This window comes from Crocuta crocuta, unplaced genomic scaffold (genome assembly GCF_008692635.1).
Source record: "Crocuta crocuta isolate KB4526 unplaced genomic scaffold, BGI_CrCroc_1.0 scaffold90, whole genome shotgun sequence".
Lineage (NCBI taxonomy): Eukaryota > Metazoa > Chordata > Mammalia > Carnivora > Hyaenidae > Crocuta > Crocuta crocuta.
In genome coordinates this window covers 4581764-4603156 of record NW_027527449.1, presented here as the reverse complement: position 1 = coordinate 4603156, position 21393 = coordinate 4581764, and the positions used below count along the sequence as shown (strand labels likewise).

Below are 21393 nucleotides of genomic sequence, written 5' to 3'. Positions count from 1 at the left end.
GCCCCGCGTTGGCTCTGCATTGCGAGTGTGGAGCCTGCTTGGGATTCTCTGTCTCCGTCTCTCTCTCTCTCTCTCTCTCTCTCTCTGCCCCTCCCTTGCTGGCGCCTTCTCTCAAAATAAATAAAACTTAAAAAAAGAAGAGAAGTGTTCCATTTTGGACAATACATGATTTGGTCGCCATCCTGACCATCTGAGTTCTTGGTGATGGGCAGTGTGGTGCTGATGGGCATCAGTAAGTTTCCAGTGAGTTCTATATAGGGCTTTAAAATAAACAAGGTTCTAGATTATATCTAGACCACCCTAAGGTAATTGGAAACATTGTTGATAATAAATAATTGAAAAAGGTATACCTTACAGCTTTCTTAGATGGGATTCCCCACAGCATTTATTCACATCTTTTTATCATGGCAGATCCTTGTTTCCTTATCATAATTGCTTGCGTATAGCTTTCTTTTACTAGTTCGCAAGCTCCTCTCCGTTCCCCCTTCCATCATCACTGGTGCCCGGCATACACAGTAAATTCGGGGTTTATTTGCTGGGCCTCAGCCTTTGCCGTGGTCTAGGACCGTGCGCCTAGAGAGCCCCTCGGAGCCGTGAGCAAGCAGGTACGGTCTTGGGCCCTCATGGAGCCTCTCCTCAAGTCGGGCAGACAGATTTGGGGCCCTGGCCTGGCCTTCGGGGACTAAGGAGGCTTGTGGAGGAAGTGGTTTTGAAGCTAAGACGGGAAGAGTGTGAGGTGGCTGTGGCCGGGTGGAAGGGGACGCTCTGGAGGCCCCGGCACAGTAGGGGTGGAGGTGTGGGGAGTAGGGGCGAGGGAGGGAGATGGAGCTGGGGCCCTTCCCGTGGAACAGTGGGCTCCAAACAGATCGGATCGGTGCATCTGCGGGGCTGGCTGGCTGCAGGGAAGCTACCAGATTGGGGCTGGAGGGCGGGGCCGGGCGCCCAGAACTGCCCGGTACTGGCTCTGCTGAAGGAAGGAATTGTTCCTGGCCCACTGGTCGCGGCTCTTTCTGTTCCCACAGTGTTCGAGTTACTCTCCCGGAGAAGAGTAAATATGTGCTCTGCTCCGAACTGTGGGGCCGAAGGAGTCCGTGAGATGTTCCGCCAGCTTAGCGCAAGCAGCACTGAAGGTTATTCAGGCTTCCGAGTTCTGCAAGATGAGGAAAAATTGTAAATGAGAAACAGGAAGCAAAACCCTGACTCATGGTGGGTGTTTCTGGAGCCAAGTGCCCGACAGGCTGAGGGAGGGGGGCCATCCTCATGAGAAGGATGAAGCCAGGCTGGGAAGGGCGGCTTCGGGGGACGGTCAAGAGCCAGCCTGAAGTGGCCTCCGCAGAATAAGGCGGCGTGGGGCCCCTGGATGCTGCACGTCTGCAGCAAGGCAGCGGGTACTTCTGAGGCTTTGCTGTGCTGCTGACTTCGCCCATGGGGCGAGGCAGTGTCTCTGGGAAACCACCCTGGTGTTTCCAAGTGTAGAGAGCTGATAACCGCTGTTAAATATTAGCACAAAGGTTAGGAGGCAGATGTCTCCTGCTTAAGGCCGAGAGCCTTCTCTTACATATGCACCCTGGCTCTTGGTCTCTTCTGGTTTTCTAAACAACCTGCACTTCAAGTGAATTCTGGACCGTTGCCCCCTCGTCTTCCCCAGGAAATGAAGCTGCGAGTCTCCTCCATCCAGATCACTGTTGGTTGATTGCGTAACGTGATTGATGCATGTACTTAATCCCGTCGTGGTGCCTGGATTGGGGTGGGGGGGGGAACCTGCCAGCAGTTTCATTGAAGCACCAGAGAGAGAATTTTCTAGAATGTGTTGTATTTGGAGAAGAATGTTGTGTTTGTTGTTGTTTCCCCCTCCGGAATGTAAATCACTCCTGTACTTTGTTTGCTCTTGTCTTTCTGGCCCAGTCCTTTTTTCCTTGCAACTCATTTCAGACTTTTGCGCTAACGTTGCAAGAACACTACAAAGAACTTATTTTTCCTGACCCTTTGGAGAGTAACCTGCCAACAGGAGCATCGCATCACTCCCGAGTGCTTGAGTGCGTGTCTTTCCTGCAAACAAGGGCGCTCTCCGACGCAACCGCCGTGCAACTGTCCGAATCAGGCCGTTAACGTTAGCAACACCTGATCCACAGACCAGACCCCGTCCGGGTTTACCAGTGCTCTTAACAGTGACCTCATGGCTGAAGGATCCGATTCAGGCTCCGGTGTCATGCCTCTTTAATCTTCCCGTAACGTCTGTGATCTTGACATTTTTGACAGTTACGAGCCTGTTATCGTCCGGATGCCCATCAGGTAGGGCTTGGGGACCGTTCACTCGTGATCAGATTTAGGTTCCGTAGTTTCTGCAGGAATATCACAAACGAGTACTCTTTCCTCACTGCGTCTTCTCAGATGCCGAATGACTTTGATGCGCTCCTTTCTTGGTGATGTTCATTTGATCATTCGACCAAGGAGGTCAAATTTGTCAGGCTTCTCTTTGGTAAGGTTATTCTTTTTCCCTTCGTAGTGAATATTTTGTGGGATGTCCTTCGAGATCATGTCCGCGTCCCATTTCTCACCAGCCTCTTACACTCCCTGGTTTTCGCAGCCGTTGATGTTTCCTGGCAGCAGAATTACTTCCCTGATAGCAGCTCCATGGTGACTTTTAGTTCCATCGTCTTTCCCCACTGACTGCTTGACATTCTGCTTTGTAGGAAAGCGTTCTCCTCTCCCTGTTTACTTTTTCATCGATTCCTATTTCGTTCAGTGGACCGTGACACACTTGCGTCACTGCTTTGACGTTCAGATGGTCCCCGATTGGCTGGTGGGAGCCTTCATGTGGATTGCCATGTCCTCTTGATGTTCCCAGTGTTCTTTGGACACGTCCTTACTTTCCGGCTCCCCAAAATGGTTCAGGCTCGTTTTCCATTTTCCCTGCCCTAGACCTGCATGCAATCAGCCATTTTCCCAAGGAGCCTGATTCCTTTTAGTGGAGAGCGGTATTTAGAAACTAAGATTTGGGCGTAACGTGTGTTTCTCACCAGTGGTGTATTGCTGCCCCCAGACCCTCGTAGTGGGCAGGGTTAGGGAATAGTGTGCTACGTGTACCTACACATATTTGGATGGACACATATATATGTACCTACATGTATTTTTTACATCTACATTTCTTTCTGTGTTTATCGAGATATATGAACTTAGTCCTTATTCTGTTCCAACACCCAGATTTCTTTCTCTGTTTGAATTTTCTTTTCCAACAGTGAGAAATCTGGCTTCCATTACCCCTAATGTATTAATTAATTTACTCAGTTGCCTGCATGTATCTAATCTCATGGCTGCACGGCCGCCCCGCTCCAAAGGGGTTGCCCTCCCCACCTCACTCCTCAGGCTTCTGCGCTTTTGCTCGAGTCTGCCGCCCCTGGACAGGAGCCCGCTCACCCCACTTGGGCCCTGACACCCCACTCTGGGCTGGTGTCCCTCCCCCCAGTGTCTATCCTCACTGCCCTACCTGGGCTTCAGGATCCGCCATACTATGTGCCCCCGCCTCCTTCCACCCAAAGGGACACCTCTTTATGCCAATAGTCCTCACTAGCATGCTTCTGTTCCGCCCTCCTGATGTCTGCTATTTTCAGATCGGTGGGGCCGCCATAGCAAAGTGCCGCAGGCGGGTGGCTTAAACATCAGAAATGGATCGTCTCCCGGTTCTGGAGGCTGGAAGTCTGAAAGCAGGGTGATGGCAGAGTTGGCTCCTTCCGAGGGCTCTAAGGGAGAATCTGCGCCCTGCTTCTTCCCTTGCCTTGGTGGTGGCTGGGAGTCCTTGGCGTCCCTTGGCTCGTAGACGCATCGCCCTAATCCCTGTCTCTGTCTTCATCTGGCCTCCTCCTCTGTGTGTGTGTCTGTGTCCAGATTCCCCTCTTGTAAGCACGCCAGTCCGGCTGGATTTAGGGCCCATCCTAATCCAGGATGACCTTGTTTTAACTTGATTATATCTGTCAAGACCCTATTTCCAAATAGGGTTCATTCACAGGTTCTGGTTAGACGTGAATTGGGGCGGGGGGAACACCATTCAATACAGTACATCTGCTTTCCTCCATTCTCCTGGCACTCATTAGGATGTGAGGTTACGATGCCTCGTGGGGACTCTGCCCCCCAAGACACCCTACGCTGTAACGTTATTACAGCCTTTTGCTCACTGTGGAGCACCGTCCTCACCTGGTCTGGGGCCGCCGGGCTGGGGCGCCCCCTCTCCCCTAGCCGCCCAGTTCCAGGCCAGACAGCTGTGTCGTGGTGCCCATTGTTGGACCCGTAACAGGCGATGCCGGCCTCTGAGAGAGTCGGCCGGAGTCCTTGCGGAGGATGAGGTCTGGCTGTCATCAAGAAGAGAGCCCTGTGTCAGCGCCCCGACTCAGCAGCCGTGGGGACGCCACCCACGGACCAGCCCATCCCGGAGTGTATTACAGTTGAAAAATGACCTTTGCTCCCTGCTTTTTTTCACTTACTAACTTGTATTATATTCTGAACTGTATTTACATACATATGACTTACATAGAATATATAAAAATACATGGAACATATGATTACATGTAGTAACTCTATACTAATGTATATATTCTGATCATTGTCCCGTACAAAGGAAATACTGTTCCAGAGTCACACTATTTCATTATTCGAGTCTACCACGTGTTATTTAACCACCTCCGTACTGTCTGGTATTGGGATCAATGTAAATGTTTTGCTGCTATAGAGTATGTTCCATCAAATAATCCTTGAGCAAATATTTGTGTCTGTGGAAACCATTAATCATTAAATGTCTACTGTTGATGAGATAGTAAGCGAGGCACTTTAGACATCTGCTTAATACTACTGCAAATCCTGAGGAAGTTATCCCGATTTTGCAGATGAGAAAACTGAGGCCTAAGGATGTGGGCTCTGCTACCTTTTGTGTTTGGTTCCTGAAGATTTGCCCTGAGGAGTGGCTGTGTTGCCAAATGAAATATTCCTAAACCTGAGCGGCCCCTATTAGGATTGTGGAGAAAGTGGGAGATACTAAGAGATTTATGAGGTTTTAGGGGAATGGCAGGTGGATTTCTCATTCAGGGTTACAACGCCCCCATCCTAGCCTCATACGGGGCATGGTGACAAGGATGTGGCGTCAGCAATAGGCTCACCCCTTGCCCACCTTGGTGGGTACAGGAGCCTCCAAAGCCTTGCCTGGTCTCCACCCTGCTCGTGGGTGTCTCGAGTCATTGTGTCTGTGAGTCCTGCATCGTGGCACCATCCTGCTCGATGACAAATAAAGACAACTAGGCCTCATGGAGATCATAATCACTTATTAGGAAGCTCTAGGTCAAATTAATTAGCCAAGAGTCAGACAAGATCAATTATCGTTAACATCCAACTATGTCTTAGAGCCAAAGTATGAACAGAATGACTGTTGTGGTGATAGTTGGACCTGTAATGGTCAGGGAAAGCTTTTGGGGAAGGGTAGCTTTAAAAGTGGCCACTAATTCCAAGAGAGGAGTGAGCTGGTGTGGAGGGGTGTGGGGCAAACAGGGTGCGGGGAGATGTCCCCTGGTTGCTGTGGCTTTTGCAGGCGTGAAGTCTGGCTCTCCCTAGAAGTCCTGATACTAAAAATAAGGGAGAAGCAGAATGCCCTCATCGTTAACATCCAACTATGTCTTAGAGCCAAAGTATGAACAGAATGACTGTTGTGGTGATAGTTGGACCTGTAATGGTCAGGGAAAGCTTTTGGGGAAGGGTAGCTTTAAAAGTGGCCACTAATTCCAAGAGAGGAGTGAGCTGGTGTGGAGGGGTGTGGGGCAAACAGGGTGCGGGGAGATGTCCCCTGGTTGCTGTGGCTTTTGCAGGCGTGAAGTCTGGCTCTCCCTAGAAGTCCTGATACTAAAAATAAGGGAGAAGCAGAATGCCCTCCCAGCCCACATTTGCTCTTCACACACACTGACGGGGGTGGAAACTGACAGATACCCCAGTGCTTACCACCCTAGAGATTTCGGTACCTTACGACAATGGTAGTGCGAAATGTCCATTGAGCATCAGCTTGTCTAAACGGGGCTTTCTTGTGCTCCTAAAATAGTTCTTGGGGCTCATCAGTAATAGGCTGAGCCAGGCCGCACTTTCTTCTTCCCCTTCTTTCTGAGGACCGCCCCAGGGACCCAGGTGGCCTGTGCCCTGGGCCAGGTGACCCTGCCTTATGGCAGAAACAGAAACTAAAACTGGAGAATATACCCAGTGACAAACAAACCAACCAACCAACCCTCTGGTTCTCTCCCCTGTTGGCTTTCTTAAAGGGGGGGAGATGGAGGGTGGAAAGTGGAAAAATCGTTTTATTTTGGAGTGGGGAGATACTGTTTTCCCAGAACAAACTATGAAAATTAAGCTCTGGCTGGACAGGACGTGCAGTAGGCCCTGCTGGTTTCCACCAGCCAGGAAGGCACTAGACGGGCAGGAAGTGTGAATTGACGGGGGTGGTGCTGGGCAGTGGAGGTTTGGGAAGCTGCTTTTTATGTATCCGCCCGACTAGTGCAGCTCCGGCAGTGCTTGCTGGCCACGCGGCCGCTCGGCCCTGGCTGGGAGCCCCTTCAGCGCAGGCTCCCAGTGCGGACTGGGAGGTACTGGGCCCTCCGCGCCTCCTTATATGGACCCCAGTTTGGCCTCACGGTCCAAAGGCCAAGTAAGGGCCTAAGACTCCTTCTGTTTAAATCGGAACTCAACCACTCGGTAGCTCTGTGACCTTGGGACAGGTTACTTATTAATCTTCTGTGTCTTAGTTTCTTCATCTATAGAATGGGGATTTTAGTAGCACCTACCTTATAGGATTGAGGTGAATCAAGGGAACTAATACTCCTGACAAGCTGAGAACTTGTCTGATGCTGTTAAGCACGCAGTGCTCATCCGCTGTTGTTCATGGCATTGGAGTGTAGCATGGAATTCTGTGTGCTCCGTACCTGTCAGCTGCTGGTGTTTTCAAGGGCTTGCAGGTCGAAACAGGGATAAGAATTACTCACACAGACGCTCCCCCCACTTACCAATAGGTTGCCTTCCAAAAGATGATTAAGCCTACAGAGTGTGAGTCAGGCTTTTCTCAAAAAACAAAAAAACACCAAAACAAAACAAAACAAAAAAACTCCAAAACCAAAACCAAAACCAAACCAAACAAACAACAACAAAAAACCCCTAAGCTTTTCTCAGAATAGAACAGTTCAATGTCAGGTGCTAACCTGACTTTTCAAAAACCCCACAAGGGTGTCCTAGGCAGATAGTTTGTTTTTACCAGACACCTGACCGCTCACCGCAATTTGGAAAACTAGAAGTGGCCTTGAAACTATGTGTTTTTGTTTGGGGACAAATGGTTCCTCATTCACACTGGCCACATGCGGGTGTTCAGTGGCCACATGTGGCTGATGGCTCCCTTGTCGGACGGTATAGATCCCGAATGTGTCTGTGTCGGCCTAGTGGGTGCCCGCTGGGTGTGAAGCGCAAGGCTACGCAGATCTACATGTTAACCGATGTGGCAGTTAACACAGGGTTCCAGCTTGAAAAGAGCAGAGGTTGTATTTTGGAGGCAGGGTTGTGGGAATTCAAGGGGTGTTTTGAGCTGGTCAGGATGGGCTTTGCGGAAGGAAGGGCATTAGAACTCGCTGTAAAGGCGTGGCTTCCTACTTCCCGGCTAGATCTTTCTCCTGAGCTCTAGCCTCATGGATTGAATTGCCCACCCAGCACTTATTTTTTTTTTTTAATTTTTACTTATTTTTTATATCCCAAGGGCAATAATTCTCAAACCAGCCTCAATATTTCTCTTCTTAAGCCTTCCACATTCCCCTTGCAGAGAGTGGCATTACCACCTGCCCCGTCTAAAGGGAAAAAGGAGGTCACAGAAGTCCAGATAAGTTTGAAGAGGGAGAGGAGTCAGAAATTCGGAAAGAGCCTGGTGGCTTCTGTTTTCCTCTCTGAAGTCAGAGGCAAAACCCCTTGTGGGGACTGATCGGTGTGGAAGTGAATTCGGCAGCGTGAGGATGGAAAGATATGATGAGGGGGAAGCAAAAAAGGTGTGCAGAAATCTGCACGCTCGGGTGAGGTGATAAAGCCATCAGTGTGCCGTGGTCTAGCCAGGACTGGGCATCATTCAGCCCCGGGCGTGGGTTTGTGGCACATGAGCAAACAGGAGGGAGGAAGTGAGACCCATCTGCAGTGGAGAAGCGCCAGGGCAGCTGTGTTGGGCAGAGGATGGGGCCGGAGACTGGGTGCTCTGGGGAGCGGGGCCTGGGGAACGGGGCTCCCTGGGCAGGGATGGACAGCAGGGTTCTGGGCCCCCCCTCCGAAAAGCTCACATTTGCATACAGAGGATATTCCGTGGTTTTCAAGGCTGGCTCTCTCTGGATGCAGGACTCTGATCGCTTTGGGCTGCATTGAGAACTCTTTCCTAGAATGACCGTTGGCTCACCTGCAGAACGGAAAACCAGTCATATATTTTGGTGTCTTTCGAGCACACAGGTGGAGGCCAGAAGTCAAGTTTCAGTTGAAATGGTGCAGAGCGAGTTACTATCAGAGGCTAAATCACCCTGTTTCAGGTCCCAGACCAGTTTGCGGTCAAAGACAGGGAAATTTTGATCAAGTAGCTACGGTACTGTCTTCACAAAGGATATAGAAAACACGTCCAATGAGAAAATTGTGGGTAGGATAGCAGATATGCAGAACTGTAATTTGGATGATTCTCAGCATGGGAAACTTGTTCTGTGGTATTTAAAGGCATTTTAGAGTTTTAATTTCATATGCATTCATGTTCCATTCATGATGAAATCTATTCGCCATTGGCGCCTTGCTTTTCCTACGACTCATTTGGAGATGTTTCTTAAACATCCAGAATCTGGAAAGGCCATTGAGCTGATGGGTACTGAACGGCAGTGATACCCATACTTAGCTGCATATCCAAATTGCCCTAGGATAATAAAAATTACTGTTCCTTAGTGGAGATTCTATTTCAGTGAGTCTAAAATGGGGGCCAGCAAGTCTTTTTTTTTTTTTTTTTTTAAATCCCTAGGTAGCAACGTGGCCCAGGCAGTTTGGGGCTGCTGCTATAGGTGAATTGAGTAGGGCAGAAAACTGATTATGGGTTATGATGCCTCGAGGAGAGCCTTTGCCAGCCATCCTGCCCCATTGTTCAAGGTTGAGTTCTGAAAAATCCACATAGTAGGAGAATTCATGGTTGAATTGCTTAAAAACCTTGAGAAAAACTGGGCCCGAGACTAAAGTTCTTAAACGAATCTATGACACGCATCTTTCGAAAGTTCAATAAAAGGAAACAGCCGAGTGCATGAAATAAGGACTACATCAGTGACAACGAGGAGTGTCACACACTTGCTTTGATTTCCATTGTGTATTAACTCTCCTGAAGTTTATTTATTCTTTTAATGTTCATTCATTAATTTTGAGAGAGAGAGAGAGACAGGGAGCAGGGTATAGGGGCAGAGAGAGAAGGAGAGAGAGAATCTCAGGCAGGTTCTGCGCTATCAGCACAGAGCCCAAAGCAGGGCCGAGACTCATGAAGTATGAGATCGTGACCTTAGCCGAAACCAAGAGCTGGTCACTCAACCGACTAAGCCACCCAGGTGTTTTTCTCCTGAAGTTTAACAAAGCTTTTTAAAATCGATTTTGCATGGGTGCAGATACCATGTCCACTGAGAGGCATGTTTTCTCTATGTCCAGCACCCATGCCAGGGTTAACACGTCTTCCTGATTTCATGAGTGGTAATTGTTGGACTTCATCCTCTGGGGCCCCACGGGAGTATGCAGAGTGATTTGAATACTGTAGGCAGAGAAGCACTGAGTAGAGCCAAATGGGTGGGTCTCCAGCCCTGCCCTCAGATACAGAGTGCTGTTATCTCACTCTGAACATGATATTTTCATATCGGGTACTTGGTGTTGTTAAACTTCTCTGTTTTCCAGGAGTCCTTCTGGTTCTAAGGTTTGCTATGTCCTTCTCTTCTGCTTCCTGCTTTCCACATGTCCTTCCCCTTCCACCCCCCACCCCACATGCTCACACACATCTGTGTATACACCTGGGGAGGGGTTCTGCCGGGTGCAGTGCTTTTTATACTCTTTTTTTTTTTTTTAAATGTTTTATTTATTTTTGAGAGAGAGAAAGAGCGTGAATAGGGGAGGGTCAGACAGAGAGAGAGACACAGAATCCGAAACAGGCTCCAGGCTCTGAGCTGGCTGTCAGCACAGAGCCCGATGCGGGGCTCGAACCCACGAACTGCGAGATCAGACCCTGAACTGAAGTCGGACGCTTAACTGATGGACCCACCTAGGCGCCCTAATGTTACTTTTTTTTTTTAATGTTTATTTTTGAGAGAGAAAGCATGAGTGGGGGAGGTGCAGGGGGAGGAGGAGGGAACAGAGGATCTGAAGCGGCTGGTGCTGACAGCAGAGAGCCCGATACAGCACTTGAACTCATGAACCGTGAGATCATGACCTGAGCCGATCGGACATTCAGCCGATGGAGCCCCTCAGGTGCCTCTGCTTTTTAGACTCTTTTTGACCACGGTACCAGTATGATATAACGTAAAATTGAAACCACAAGTCTAAGAAAACAAGTTTACTCTTATTTGGGGAACTCTGAGAGTTTGTGTTCTGTGATCACATACATTAAAATTGAATTGCTGATCTTAATGCAGTAAATTGATTTCGTGACCCATTGTTTGAAAAACACTGGTCTAGAGGCTTTTGGCATCTTCTTTGGCTCTGAATCCTAGCTTTACCACTTAATAGCTCTGCACCTTGGTGGCCAGCTTCATTTCCAAATCTGAAAAATGGGAGATAAGATACTATACCTCCTATAGTTTGTTTGAAGATTCAGTGAAATAATGCACAGAAAGCCCCTGGCTTAGTGTCTGATTCCTAGGAAGCACTCGAACAAGATGACGGGGATGGTGAGGGTGATGATGGTGGTGATGATTTGCAGTTTTCAACTCGAGCTTTCTCTCAATTCACATAATTTTGAACTAGAAATCAACTTTTGCCAAAAAGGTGTAAAAGTCAACGTGAGGGGTGTAGACTGTCATGCAAGAGGAACTTGCATTTGGGGAAAGATTACCAGATGTGCAGGAAAAGTTACTACTAAAAATTGCTATCGCATTCTTACACCTGTGTTGCCACTTGGTTTTATTTCCTGTACATTCCCCGTAGCCACCATCTAGGACCAGAGCAGTAGCTCCTGGCTCAATTCCTTGCCTCAGTTTGCCCCTGTATGGGTGCTGCTTGGGTCATGGCTAATCTCAGCAGTCTAAGTAGCCTCTAAAGCTGGACAGTCAGGGGTTCAAGCCTTGGTCCCTTCTCCGTGGGGCTTCGGTGACTTGAACATGATTTTCTTTTTTCTTTTTTATAAGTTACTTTCTCAAGCTATGCTTCTCCCCCCCACCCCCAAAACAGGGATAATAATATTTAACTTGTTGGGGCCGGTGTGTGGATTAGCGATGATTTCTGCAAACCACCCAGCCCATGCTTCTCACTGCTCACTGACTCTCACAAAGCTCCACCCACATTGGTGCCTAAGTCAGTTGCTCTGCCCACAGCCGCAGCAAACACCTCTTCCGGGGTGCCCCTGGCTCTTTCTACTAACTTCACTTTTGCCTTGTCTCTGCCTAGGGAATTCTTCTCCATCCTGTAAGTTCTCCCTTTGCAGCACAGCCTTCCCTTAAAAACCCATCCAATAATGACTTATATATTCCTCATGAACTGATTCACCTAGTTGGCAATTAATCATCTACTTCCTTCTGATCTCCATTGCAGTCTTTTATTATTATAATTACAGTATTATTAGGTAGCTTTATATGATTTATGTCACATACCCCCAGTTAACTTATTAATTCCTTGAGGGTAGTGATCATGCCTCACACATCTCTGATCGTCCATACCATTTAGCAGAGTTCCCTGTAATAACGTGTGTTTAATAAATACTTGTTGATGCACTGGCTGGCTGGATACTGCAGACGGCACTTGCCATAGAGCTGGGAGAGAAGGTTTAATGGCTGAAAAGAGATTTGAACGAGCTTTTGTTAGGAGGGTAACACTTCCACAGGTTGGTAAGCGGGGTGGGCACACGGTTATGCACGGAGGGCTGTTAGGTGCCAGGAGCTCTCGTGGGTTACTGAGAAAACACATACACGTTGCAGCTGCGGAAGAAATGGGATGGAACACGGCTGTGGTCAGCTTCCGTGACACAGACTCACACCGAAGCCCCGATAATAGCTGCATAGCACCGACACTCCGGACTTGACCGTTCCCCGGGTGTGCCCTGCGCCCCTGCAGCTGCGAATGGATGAGCCGTGGGGCTGCTGGTGGAAATTCTCTGTTTTTCCCTGAGTGAAGATGCTTTTATTTCTACTTCATCCTTGAAGGAAGTATTTGCTGTCTGTAAACTTTTAAAAATAGCTGTCTCTTTCAGTACTTTCGAGACACCTTTTCCATTGTCTTCTGCCTTCCTTGGTTTCTGTTGAGTGGTAACTGTAAGGCTTCTGGGTTTTGTTCTTTGTTCTCTGAAGGGGATACCTGTCTCCCCTCCCCCCACCCCCAGCTGTTTTTAAGATTTTTCTCTAGAGTTTTGGTTTTCAGCAAACAGACTATAGTATACTTAGGTATGGTTTCATTTGTATTTGTCTGTTTGGGGTTTGTAGTAAGTTATTAAGTCTGTGATTGGAAGATAATTGGTCATTGTCTCCAAATACCGCTTTTTGCCTTATTCTTTCTCTTGTGTTCGTGGAACTACAAACTGCTCATGGTTTAAGATCATTCAGATCTAAAATAAAATCTCCAATGGATTTCATGTGCTTTTTAACTTTTTCCGCTCTTTCGTCTCCAAGTGCTTCATTCTGTTTATTTCCTTCTGACTTATGTTCCGGTTCACTTATTTTTTTTCATGATGCCTAATATATTGGGTGCAGCCTTCTGTTGGGTTCTTATTTTTAATTATTTGCCCTTCCGTTTTATTTTTTAAATTTTTTTAAACGTATTTATTTTTAAAAGCAGGGGGCAGAGAGAGGGGGAGAGAGAGAACCCTAAGCAGGCTCCATAATGTTAGCACAGAGCTCAAGGCAGGGCTCGAACCCACGAACCATGAGATCCTGACCCGAGCCAAAATCAAGTTACTCAATGCTTAACTGACTGGGCCACCCAGGCACCCCTGCCCTTTAGAGTTTCTTTTTTGAGTTTCCAGTTTTCTGCCAGAATTTTCCATCTTGTTTTTTGGAGCACGTCGGGCGTTCTTATTTTAAAGACTGTGTCTGAAAACTTTTGGTATCTTGTGTATCCATTACATCTGTGAAAGACCTGTGTCTGAATCCCTGTGGGCCTGTTTTTGTTGTCCATATTTCATCGATGTTTTATTTTGTTGTCTATGATCCTTGTGTTCTCAGCTAAATTGATTGAATGCTCGCCATTGCGTATGAAAAACTCCAGAGATAATATAAATCCTAGGATAACGTTGTCTTCCTCAAGATGATTTACGTTTACCTCTGGGAGTTCCAGATCATTTTAATTTGCACAGGGATTGGGGTGATGCAGAGCTAGGCTTCAGTCTCTCAGGTCAGTCTATTTCCATTTAGTTTTACCCCAAACAAAGCGTGTGTGTGTGTGTGTGTGTGTGTGTGTGTGTGTGTGTGGTTTCCAGGACTCCCTTTTCCTACTTTGGCCCTGATCTTCAATTTTTATCCCCCCAGCCACCTGAGCATGTAGAAGCTTTGCTCACCTTCTGTGCCCTGCTGTTTCCTGTTCTGGAATCAGCCCCCAGGCTCAGAGAAGAGTGCCCCTAACATCAGGCTTACCTTCCTGGCTTTCATTCTTCTCCCAGACCCTGCTCTCCTAATTCTTTACTACCTTGTTAACTCTCTGATTCTTTTAAATGGATATAAAAAAAACACCATGTTTTGTACAGGTTTTCTTGTTATTCACCTTGGGGGTTGGGTCTGAATTACCTATTGTGTCATTATCAGAAGTGCACCCCTCCCCCACTCAGCCAAGAATTTTATTATCTTAAATCCAGCAGGGATGTTGAGAAGTCTCTAGAACAGAACATTAACATGATTTAAGTCGTATTTTAGGAAATTTAATATGTCAGTGGTATGCAAAGCAGACAGGAGTTGGGAAATCTCAGTAAGTAGAACAGTTAAAAGACCATCATAACTGGGTGCTTCTAGAGTAACAAAAAAAGCAGGTGTTGCCTTTCTGAATCTGCGCATTTCAGAGAGACCTGAATGAGAGTCTTGGCTCTCCTGCGTACGAGGAGGTTGCGTTGAACAGTTCCTTTACCTATGCCCTCATCTGTAATATGGAATTTTAAAGTTCCTCCCTTCCAGGGTTATAAGAATTACACGAGAAACTCACAGAAACTCTGATTTGGCGTATAGTATGTGCTCAGCAAATAGTAGCCATTTCTGTTACCATTCCAAGATCCAGACTTTGGTGATTTAGGTTAAAATTCAAGATCACTGTTAATGGCCCTAAGCAGGACCATAACATTATCATCTTCCTGCAGGCTGTTCACTTCCTATGAGTTCAGTTCCTGTGTTCCAGAGAGCAGCTTGAATGCGTTTATGCAGCGTCACGGTGCCCTAAATACCCACCATGTACTGAACTGATTTATAGGCTGATGCCGTGGTTTTAAAGATGACCCCAACCTCACATCCCAAAGGTGTAATGATAAGTGACTTTAGAAAGTGCCTCTTGTCGGGCTTGATGGTAGATGCTTTGTATTTTAGGTTTATGGAACCATAAGACTTTAGCATTTTGCTTTTAAGAACGGCCGAGTGTACAGTGTACAAGAATAGATAGCAGCTTACCAAAACAGATAAATCAGATTATGAGCCTTCATGTTACAAAAGGATTCCTGGAGTCATGGATAACTTGACATACTATCTTTTTGAAACCTCTTCATTTTCCTGGATGATCGATGGCAAACTCAGGACTAGAACACAAGTGTGTTGATTTCCAGAGTACTTTGGCTTTCTTGGCAAAAATAGCCCCTCTGTGTCTGTTCTAACCAGTTCCACGCCTTCCCGAACTCTCTGAGAGTTTCATCAGGGCCATAGGAACTGATGCCTATGGGGAACTTGCCTTCCAGAAGGAAGATCAATCTGTCACTGTGAATTCATTGACAGAAGCTGGAAAATAACATGCCGAGCAAGCATCTTTTCTCAGTATTTGGTCTTGGACCTTCTGTGACTGTCATCCAGCCTTTTAATCTCTAGAAGTATGACATATTTTTAGTTCACACTAAGTGGTGAGTTTCTGGGGCTAGGCTTAGTACAGACTTCCACCTGTGCTTTCTTTCACAGAAGTCCGGATGCACCACTCACCTTCTGATAGTCGTGGGAAATCTGTGTCTATAGCACCTGTCTTCTTCTGTGTCATGTGGCGAGACCCCTGGTAATTCATTACTTGTTCAGTGTGGGAAGTGGGGCCAGGCTATAAAATCCAGTATAAATAGAGGGCGTATCTTCACATAAAAGGATTATGTTTTGTTGTTTAACATCAGGGATGTCCTAGCTATTTAAAACCTAACAAAACATAAGAAACTGAAATAAGTGAAGCCCTTTAAAGTTTTTTTTTTAACGTTTATCTTTTTTTAAAGAGAGAGACCGCGTGAGAGGCATAGAGAGAGAGGGAGACACAGAATCCAAAGCAGGCTTTGCTCTGAACTGTCAGCATAGAACCTGACACGGGGCTCGAACTTGCAAACCGTGAGATCATGACTGAGATGAAGTCAGATGCTTAATCGACTGAGCCACCCAGGCGCCCCAAGTGAAGCCCTTTATAACAGAGTTTGTCCTAGTCTGATAAGGCAATACTTACATGTATTTGCTTTTCCTAAAAATCTGCTTGTGACTAATGACAGCCCTGATTAAAGATTTAGAAAATGTTTTACATGTGTAATTTCCATAGCATTTTGGCTCTGTAGGTAATAGACTGAGGTTTGTTAGAAAGGCACAGTGTGTGAATGAATAAGGTATGGACCAACAGACAGATGATGCACAACCTGACACACGGAGACTAATGGGGGAGGTCTGCCTGCCCGAATGGCCAGACTTCGCAGGAAGTCACAGAAGAGCAGGTGGCTCATAATTAAAAATGAAAGGCAATCTAGAGCCTTGCCTTAGAGTCTGGTTCCAGGACGCAAGAGTTTATTAGAAAAATGGAATCATGGGGCATCTGGGTGGCTTAGTCAATTAGGTGTCCGATTCTTGATGATGGCTCAGGTCATGATCTCACGGTTTGTGAATTCAAGTCCTATATTGGGCTCTGTGCTGACAGGATGGAGCCTGGCTGGGATTCGCTGGCTCCCTCTCTCTCTGCCCCTCCTCTGCTCATTCTCTCTCTCTCAAAATAAACTTAAAAAAAGCAACACAGAAGCACAGGGCTCACCTAGACCTACCAAATGAAGATTTGTGTGCATGTTAAGGTTGGTGAGTGCTGGTCTGGATTCTGTAATCTGCTCTTACCTTTCCTGTTAACAGAATGGGTCATATCATTTCATCTGCATCAATCTCCAGTTTCCCCTTCAGTCTTGGGATGATGGCCCCCATCCCTGGCATGGTTTTCTAGGCCCTGCAGGGCCAGCCCGTCTCCGGCACCCTCTCTCCTGACTGTTTCCTAGTATCATTCTGTACACAGGACCTGTCACGTGGTGTGGAAATGCCTTCCTACCTGTCTCTTGTTCAGCTGGGAGTTCCTAGGTGCTAGAGGATGTCTTACCTTTTCTTGTTCTCCATAAACATCTCTGACTGGGTGGATGATTGAAAATGAGTGGAAATGAATGAAATTGAGAACCATGTAGAACAGCTGTTTTGGGAGCTCCTTTGGGCCTGTCCCTGAGGTTCCTGTTACTCATCTCAAAGAGTGGCCCAGAGCCTCCACGGGTGCGGACCGGGGGCCACTCTGCAATGGCAGCCCAGGCTGGTGGACCTTCAGAGCTGGCCTGCATCTTGTTTGAACGTCTCCTGGGTGGGAGCAGCATTCGGGCTTTGTAGGAATAGAAAAAGACCTATGAGAGGTGGAATTCCTACTCTCAGAGAGCCTCCGGTTTGGTTAGGGAGAGAGGGGTACGCAGCAGGAAAGCTTAGAGCTAAGGTAAGAGTTGGATAAGAACAAAGACAATGTAGAATAGCTGTCCTAAAGCAGCGTTTGATTCTCAAATGAGCAGCGTAAGATCAGTGAGTATTGGGGGAGTCCAGGAGGGGAGGGATTTCTTCAGGTTGGAGGGGTCTGCGGAGGCCCGTGGAGGAGGGGGGCAGAAGGGGGCGGAGGATGGGTAAGGATGGACCAGGCCGGGAAGGAGGAGCGGAGAGCGCGGTATGTTGAGAGAGCAGAGCCCGAGGCATCTGCAACCATTGAGTGCATCTGAACCGGGAGAGATGTGCAAGGGAAACGCAGGTTCTAGAATGTAACCAGGCCCTAGAGGCCAAGGACGTGGCCCCACGTGGTTCACGCAGTGATGCTGGCACTCTGGCATGAGCTGGGGGAGGCACAGAGGAGAGAAGTCCTCAGCAGGCTGCAAGCGAGTGTAACTGAAACTGTGCTCATCTCCATGCAAATTCGTCTCAGTGGAATTTTCAGAGCTCATTTGTGGAGGAGGAAATGAATAAAAGAAGGAAGGTACAGCAAAGGGTTGAAGAGAGGATGATGTCACACTGCCCGTGAAGTTTTGTAGAGTGGGGGCTTGAGTCGGCTTCCTCTTTTTGCTTTTGAATCCCACCTTAAATTTAGATTTATGTGCAAATAGGATGAAGATGAGTGACAGGCAGTACTTTGTTAGCGATTCCCCTCTGTGGATGAGGGAAGAAAGACTTTCCAGAAAGGTGTCTGGGAGGAGGGGAGAGAAGCATTCTATGGGCTGGAGAAGAACCTCGTTGAGACCATGCAGATGTTTTCAGAGGGAAGGAAAGCAAAAGGAAAGGAAGGGTGATCGATCTCAGGGCAGGGGTGGGGGGGGAGGGACCAGTAAAGGAAAACCCTTGAGGGAGCAAGAGAATGCATTAACGGGAGCGCAGAACAGAAGCCAGAGCAAGATGGTGCTGTGCTCTGGAAGTAGGTAGGACATGTCTGAAGGGAAGAGCTCGTTGGTGAAAGACCTCAGAGTCTTAGTGAACTGATTCTTAAAATTGGTAGTTCAAAGCATTTTGGTAACCCAGATACCCAGAAGCGATGAATTGGTTCTAAGAGCTCATACCCACAGCTGTTTTGCTCTGTCCACCCTGGGCCCTTAGAAGGATAATGCCCGACGGCATTGGTAAAATACTGGTCCCCCCAATACCAGCCTGTCAATACATGGACGGTGCCTGCTATAAACACAGCCAGGTTGGGGCAGGGGGCTTAAGACCTCGCATCAGGCCAGGTCAAACAGGGGCGTCTGGGCCTTTGAGCCCACAGAATTTCTACCAGCCCAGACCTCCTACATCCATGGAACCCTCTCAGCTGAGAGCAGGCTTGGCTCAAACCACTGACCCACTGAGACATCTCCTCAGGACTAAGCGTGCCCAGGAAGGGCAGGTGGGCTCGAATGCAGAACCCGTCAGTACCTGCTCTAGCCCTCCAGGCCCCATGTACACATCAGCGCTGTGGTTTGGGGGAAGAGAAGGGGACGGTGGAGGAGGGTCAGGCCGGGGTGTAATCTAGTGCAGACATGACAGGCAGTGGCAGAATTCCCTAATATTGTGTTTCTCTTCTGCAGAAGGGTACCATGCCCGTGGAAAGGATGCGGATGCGCCCGTGGCTCGAGGAACAGATAAATTCAAATACAATACCAGGGCTGAAGTGGCTTAACAAGGTAAGTGTGCTGGGTGCTTGTGTGTTTGTGTGAGAGAGAGACAGAGAGAGAAGGAGGGTGGATCCTTACATGCATGTAGACCGCCAAAAAGTAAAATTGCATTCTTTGTGTTCAGAATCTTATGCCTATTAATTATAAAACCAACCCATCCTAAATGATCTCTGTTTTTCTTTAATGGTTCTTACCCTCTTCTTCTCTGAATTTTTCTCCTGCTCCTCCTGGTTTTCTGGGATCAGAGGATGTGGAGATTCTTGGGTTTTATATTGGGAATGGAGCATCTTGGCTTTCTTCTCAGTATTCTCTATAGAGAAAGTTTTCGGCTTTGTCTTAAAAAATATTTTTAAAAAAAGTTTATTTATTTATTGTTTGAGAGACAGAGACAGCATGAGTGGGAGAGGGGCAGGGAGGGACAGTCCCAAGCAGGCTCTGCACTAGCAGATGTGGGGCGTGATCCTTGGAAGCGGCAAGATCATGACCTGAGCTGAAACCAAGAGTCAGACACTTAGCCAGCTGAGCCACCCAGGTGCCCCTGTCTTCTCTTTTTATTGTGAAACACTGTGTGCCTACTTGTCCTAAAAAAGTAGTCTGTCATTTACAACCCCTCCACATATGTACACATACATACACACGTATACGTAAATAACTCCCTTACTTTATCAACCTCAAACTCTCAGTCTAATTGATCGTATCTGTTAGGAGTAAATCAGGAAGAGAGTGGATGTCAAAAGAAAGAACACTTGAAAATACATAGTTATCAGCTAGAAAAGCATCTAACATATCACCCCGTCTTTAAGAAGGCCCAAGGGAGAAGTTTCTCTCCCACTACTAGGAATATCTCAGTTCTTCTGAGTAAACTTCCTTTTCCCCATCTGCCTCCCCACTTATTTTAGTCTTAAGGGCCCGATGAATAATTCAGCTGGTCAGGCTTTATCTTTGTATCTCGTGCTTGAGTGCTTAGAGCCTGACGTGGCCCACTTCTAACAAGTATGCCGGATACTACAGCATCATTGTGTTTAATAAGATCACTCCTGGCTTCATCTTTGGTTTTCAGACATCTCTCGAGCTTTATTTCTTTTTTCTCATCCACTTTTTTTTCCACTTATTTTAAATGTATTGTTTCTTGAGTGCATCGGTTTCGGTGGGTCCTTTCTGAAACAAGGGTGGGATATGAAGTAAATAGAAATAACTTAAGTAAACCAAATGCCCACTTCACGAGAGCTGTCGTATTAAGATCTCATGGCAAATAAAACAGTTTTCTAGGCATGCTGGATCTCTGCTGTTTTAGATTTGTATCCCAGAGGGGTTTTGTAAGTAGCCTGCTCCAAAGAAATCAATCAGGTTGGGCCCTGGTGTCCTTGGTCAGCAGGCGCCCAGGTGGAATTCTAAGGAGAGGGGAGGCTGTTAGCGAGGAGAGCTGAAGAAACATGGGGTACTCAATAATGATGATAATAATAGTAAAAACAGCTACTCCTTGAAGCAAGATACATGCATTAGCTCGTGTGATCCCCACAGTGGGGTGGGTACTATTATGTTTTCCATTTTACAGACCAGGAAGCCAAGGCACAGAGTCATTAAGTAGGGTTATAGTTTAAAAAAATTTTTTTTAATGTTTATTCATCTGAGAGAGAGAGAGAAAGTGAGAGTGTGAGTGTTGGAGGGGCAGAGAGAGAGATACACAGAAGGCAAAGCAGACTCCAGGCTCTGAGCTGTCAGCACAGAGCCCGATGCAGAGCTCGAACTCTCCACCCTGAGATCATGACCTGAGCCCAAGTTGGAGGCTTAACCAACTGAGTCACCCAGGAGCCCCAGTAGGATATTTTAAAGAACGAGATAACATTGCCTATATCCATCAATCAGAGTATGAAATTAAAACAGAAGTTCCTGATTTCTGGAGAGAAGTAACTTCTTTTTTCTTTGTACAAAAATACATCCACCAGTTTTGGCTGGCTTGATGTAGTGGCAAATTTAACATGTCATCGCGTCCCCTGTAGGGGTAGGCACTCGATGGGGTGCAGTGAACTGTTCTTTGAGTAGGGCTGAATTGTGCCCCCTCCCCTCAACCCTGCAAACCATATATCCACTTCTACCCCCCTCCCCCAACCTGTGAATGCACCCTTGCTGGTAAAAAGGGTCTTTGGAAAAAGTTAAGGATCTCAAGATGAGATGCTCCTGGATCATCTAGCTGGGCCAATGTGATGACAAGTGTCCATATAAGAGGCAGAAAAGAGAAGATCCAGGCAGAGCAGAAGACAGAGCGACGACAGAGGCAGAGATTAGAGAGATGGAGCCACTTAGGCGAGGAGCACCTGACCCCACCGGAAGCTGACGGTGGAGGGAGGATTGTCCTTACAGCCTCTGAAGGAGGTGGAGCCCTCCTGACTTTCGGGTTTCCGGCCTCCAGAACGGTGCTGGGCGGCACGCCGCCCCGGCCCTGGGAAACGAATCCGCCCCCCTGGGCTTGCTTCCTGCCGGGACTCTTCCAGCGAGACACCTTCTCTTCCGTCTACTTCGTCCGTCTGTGGGTTTCTGAGAGAGGACCGCGCCGGAAATGGATGCTTTTCTGTGCGGCGAACACCCCG

The 21393-nt window shown here is 47.4% G+C and overlaps 1 protein-coding gene across 3 annotated transcripts in view; it reads left to right on the top strand.

Annotated features, from left to right (window-relative positions):
* The window catches only part of IRF2 (interferon regulatory factor 2), an 85636-nt gene that overhangs the window by 24618 nt on the left and 39625 nt on the right, over positions 1-21393 (top strand). For all 3 annotated transcript variants that reach the window (XM_077761991.1, XM_077762009.1, XM_077761999.1), the window contains exon 2: positions 18719-18814. In XM_077761991.1, the coding sequence (XP_077618117.1) occupies positions 18728-18814 (87 nt within the window). In that variant the 5' untranslated portion in view covers positions 18719-18727. The remainder of the gene's footprint in view (positions 1-18718; positions 18815-21393) is intronic.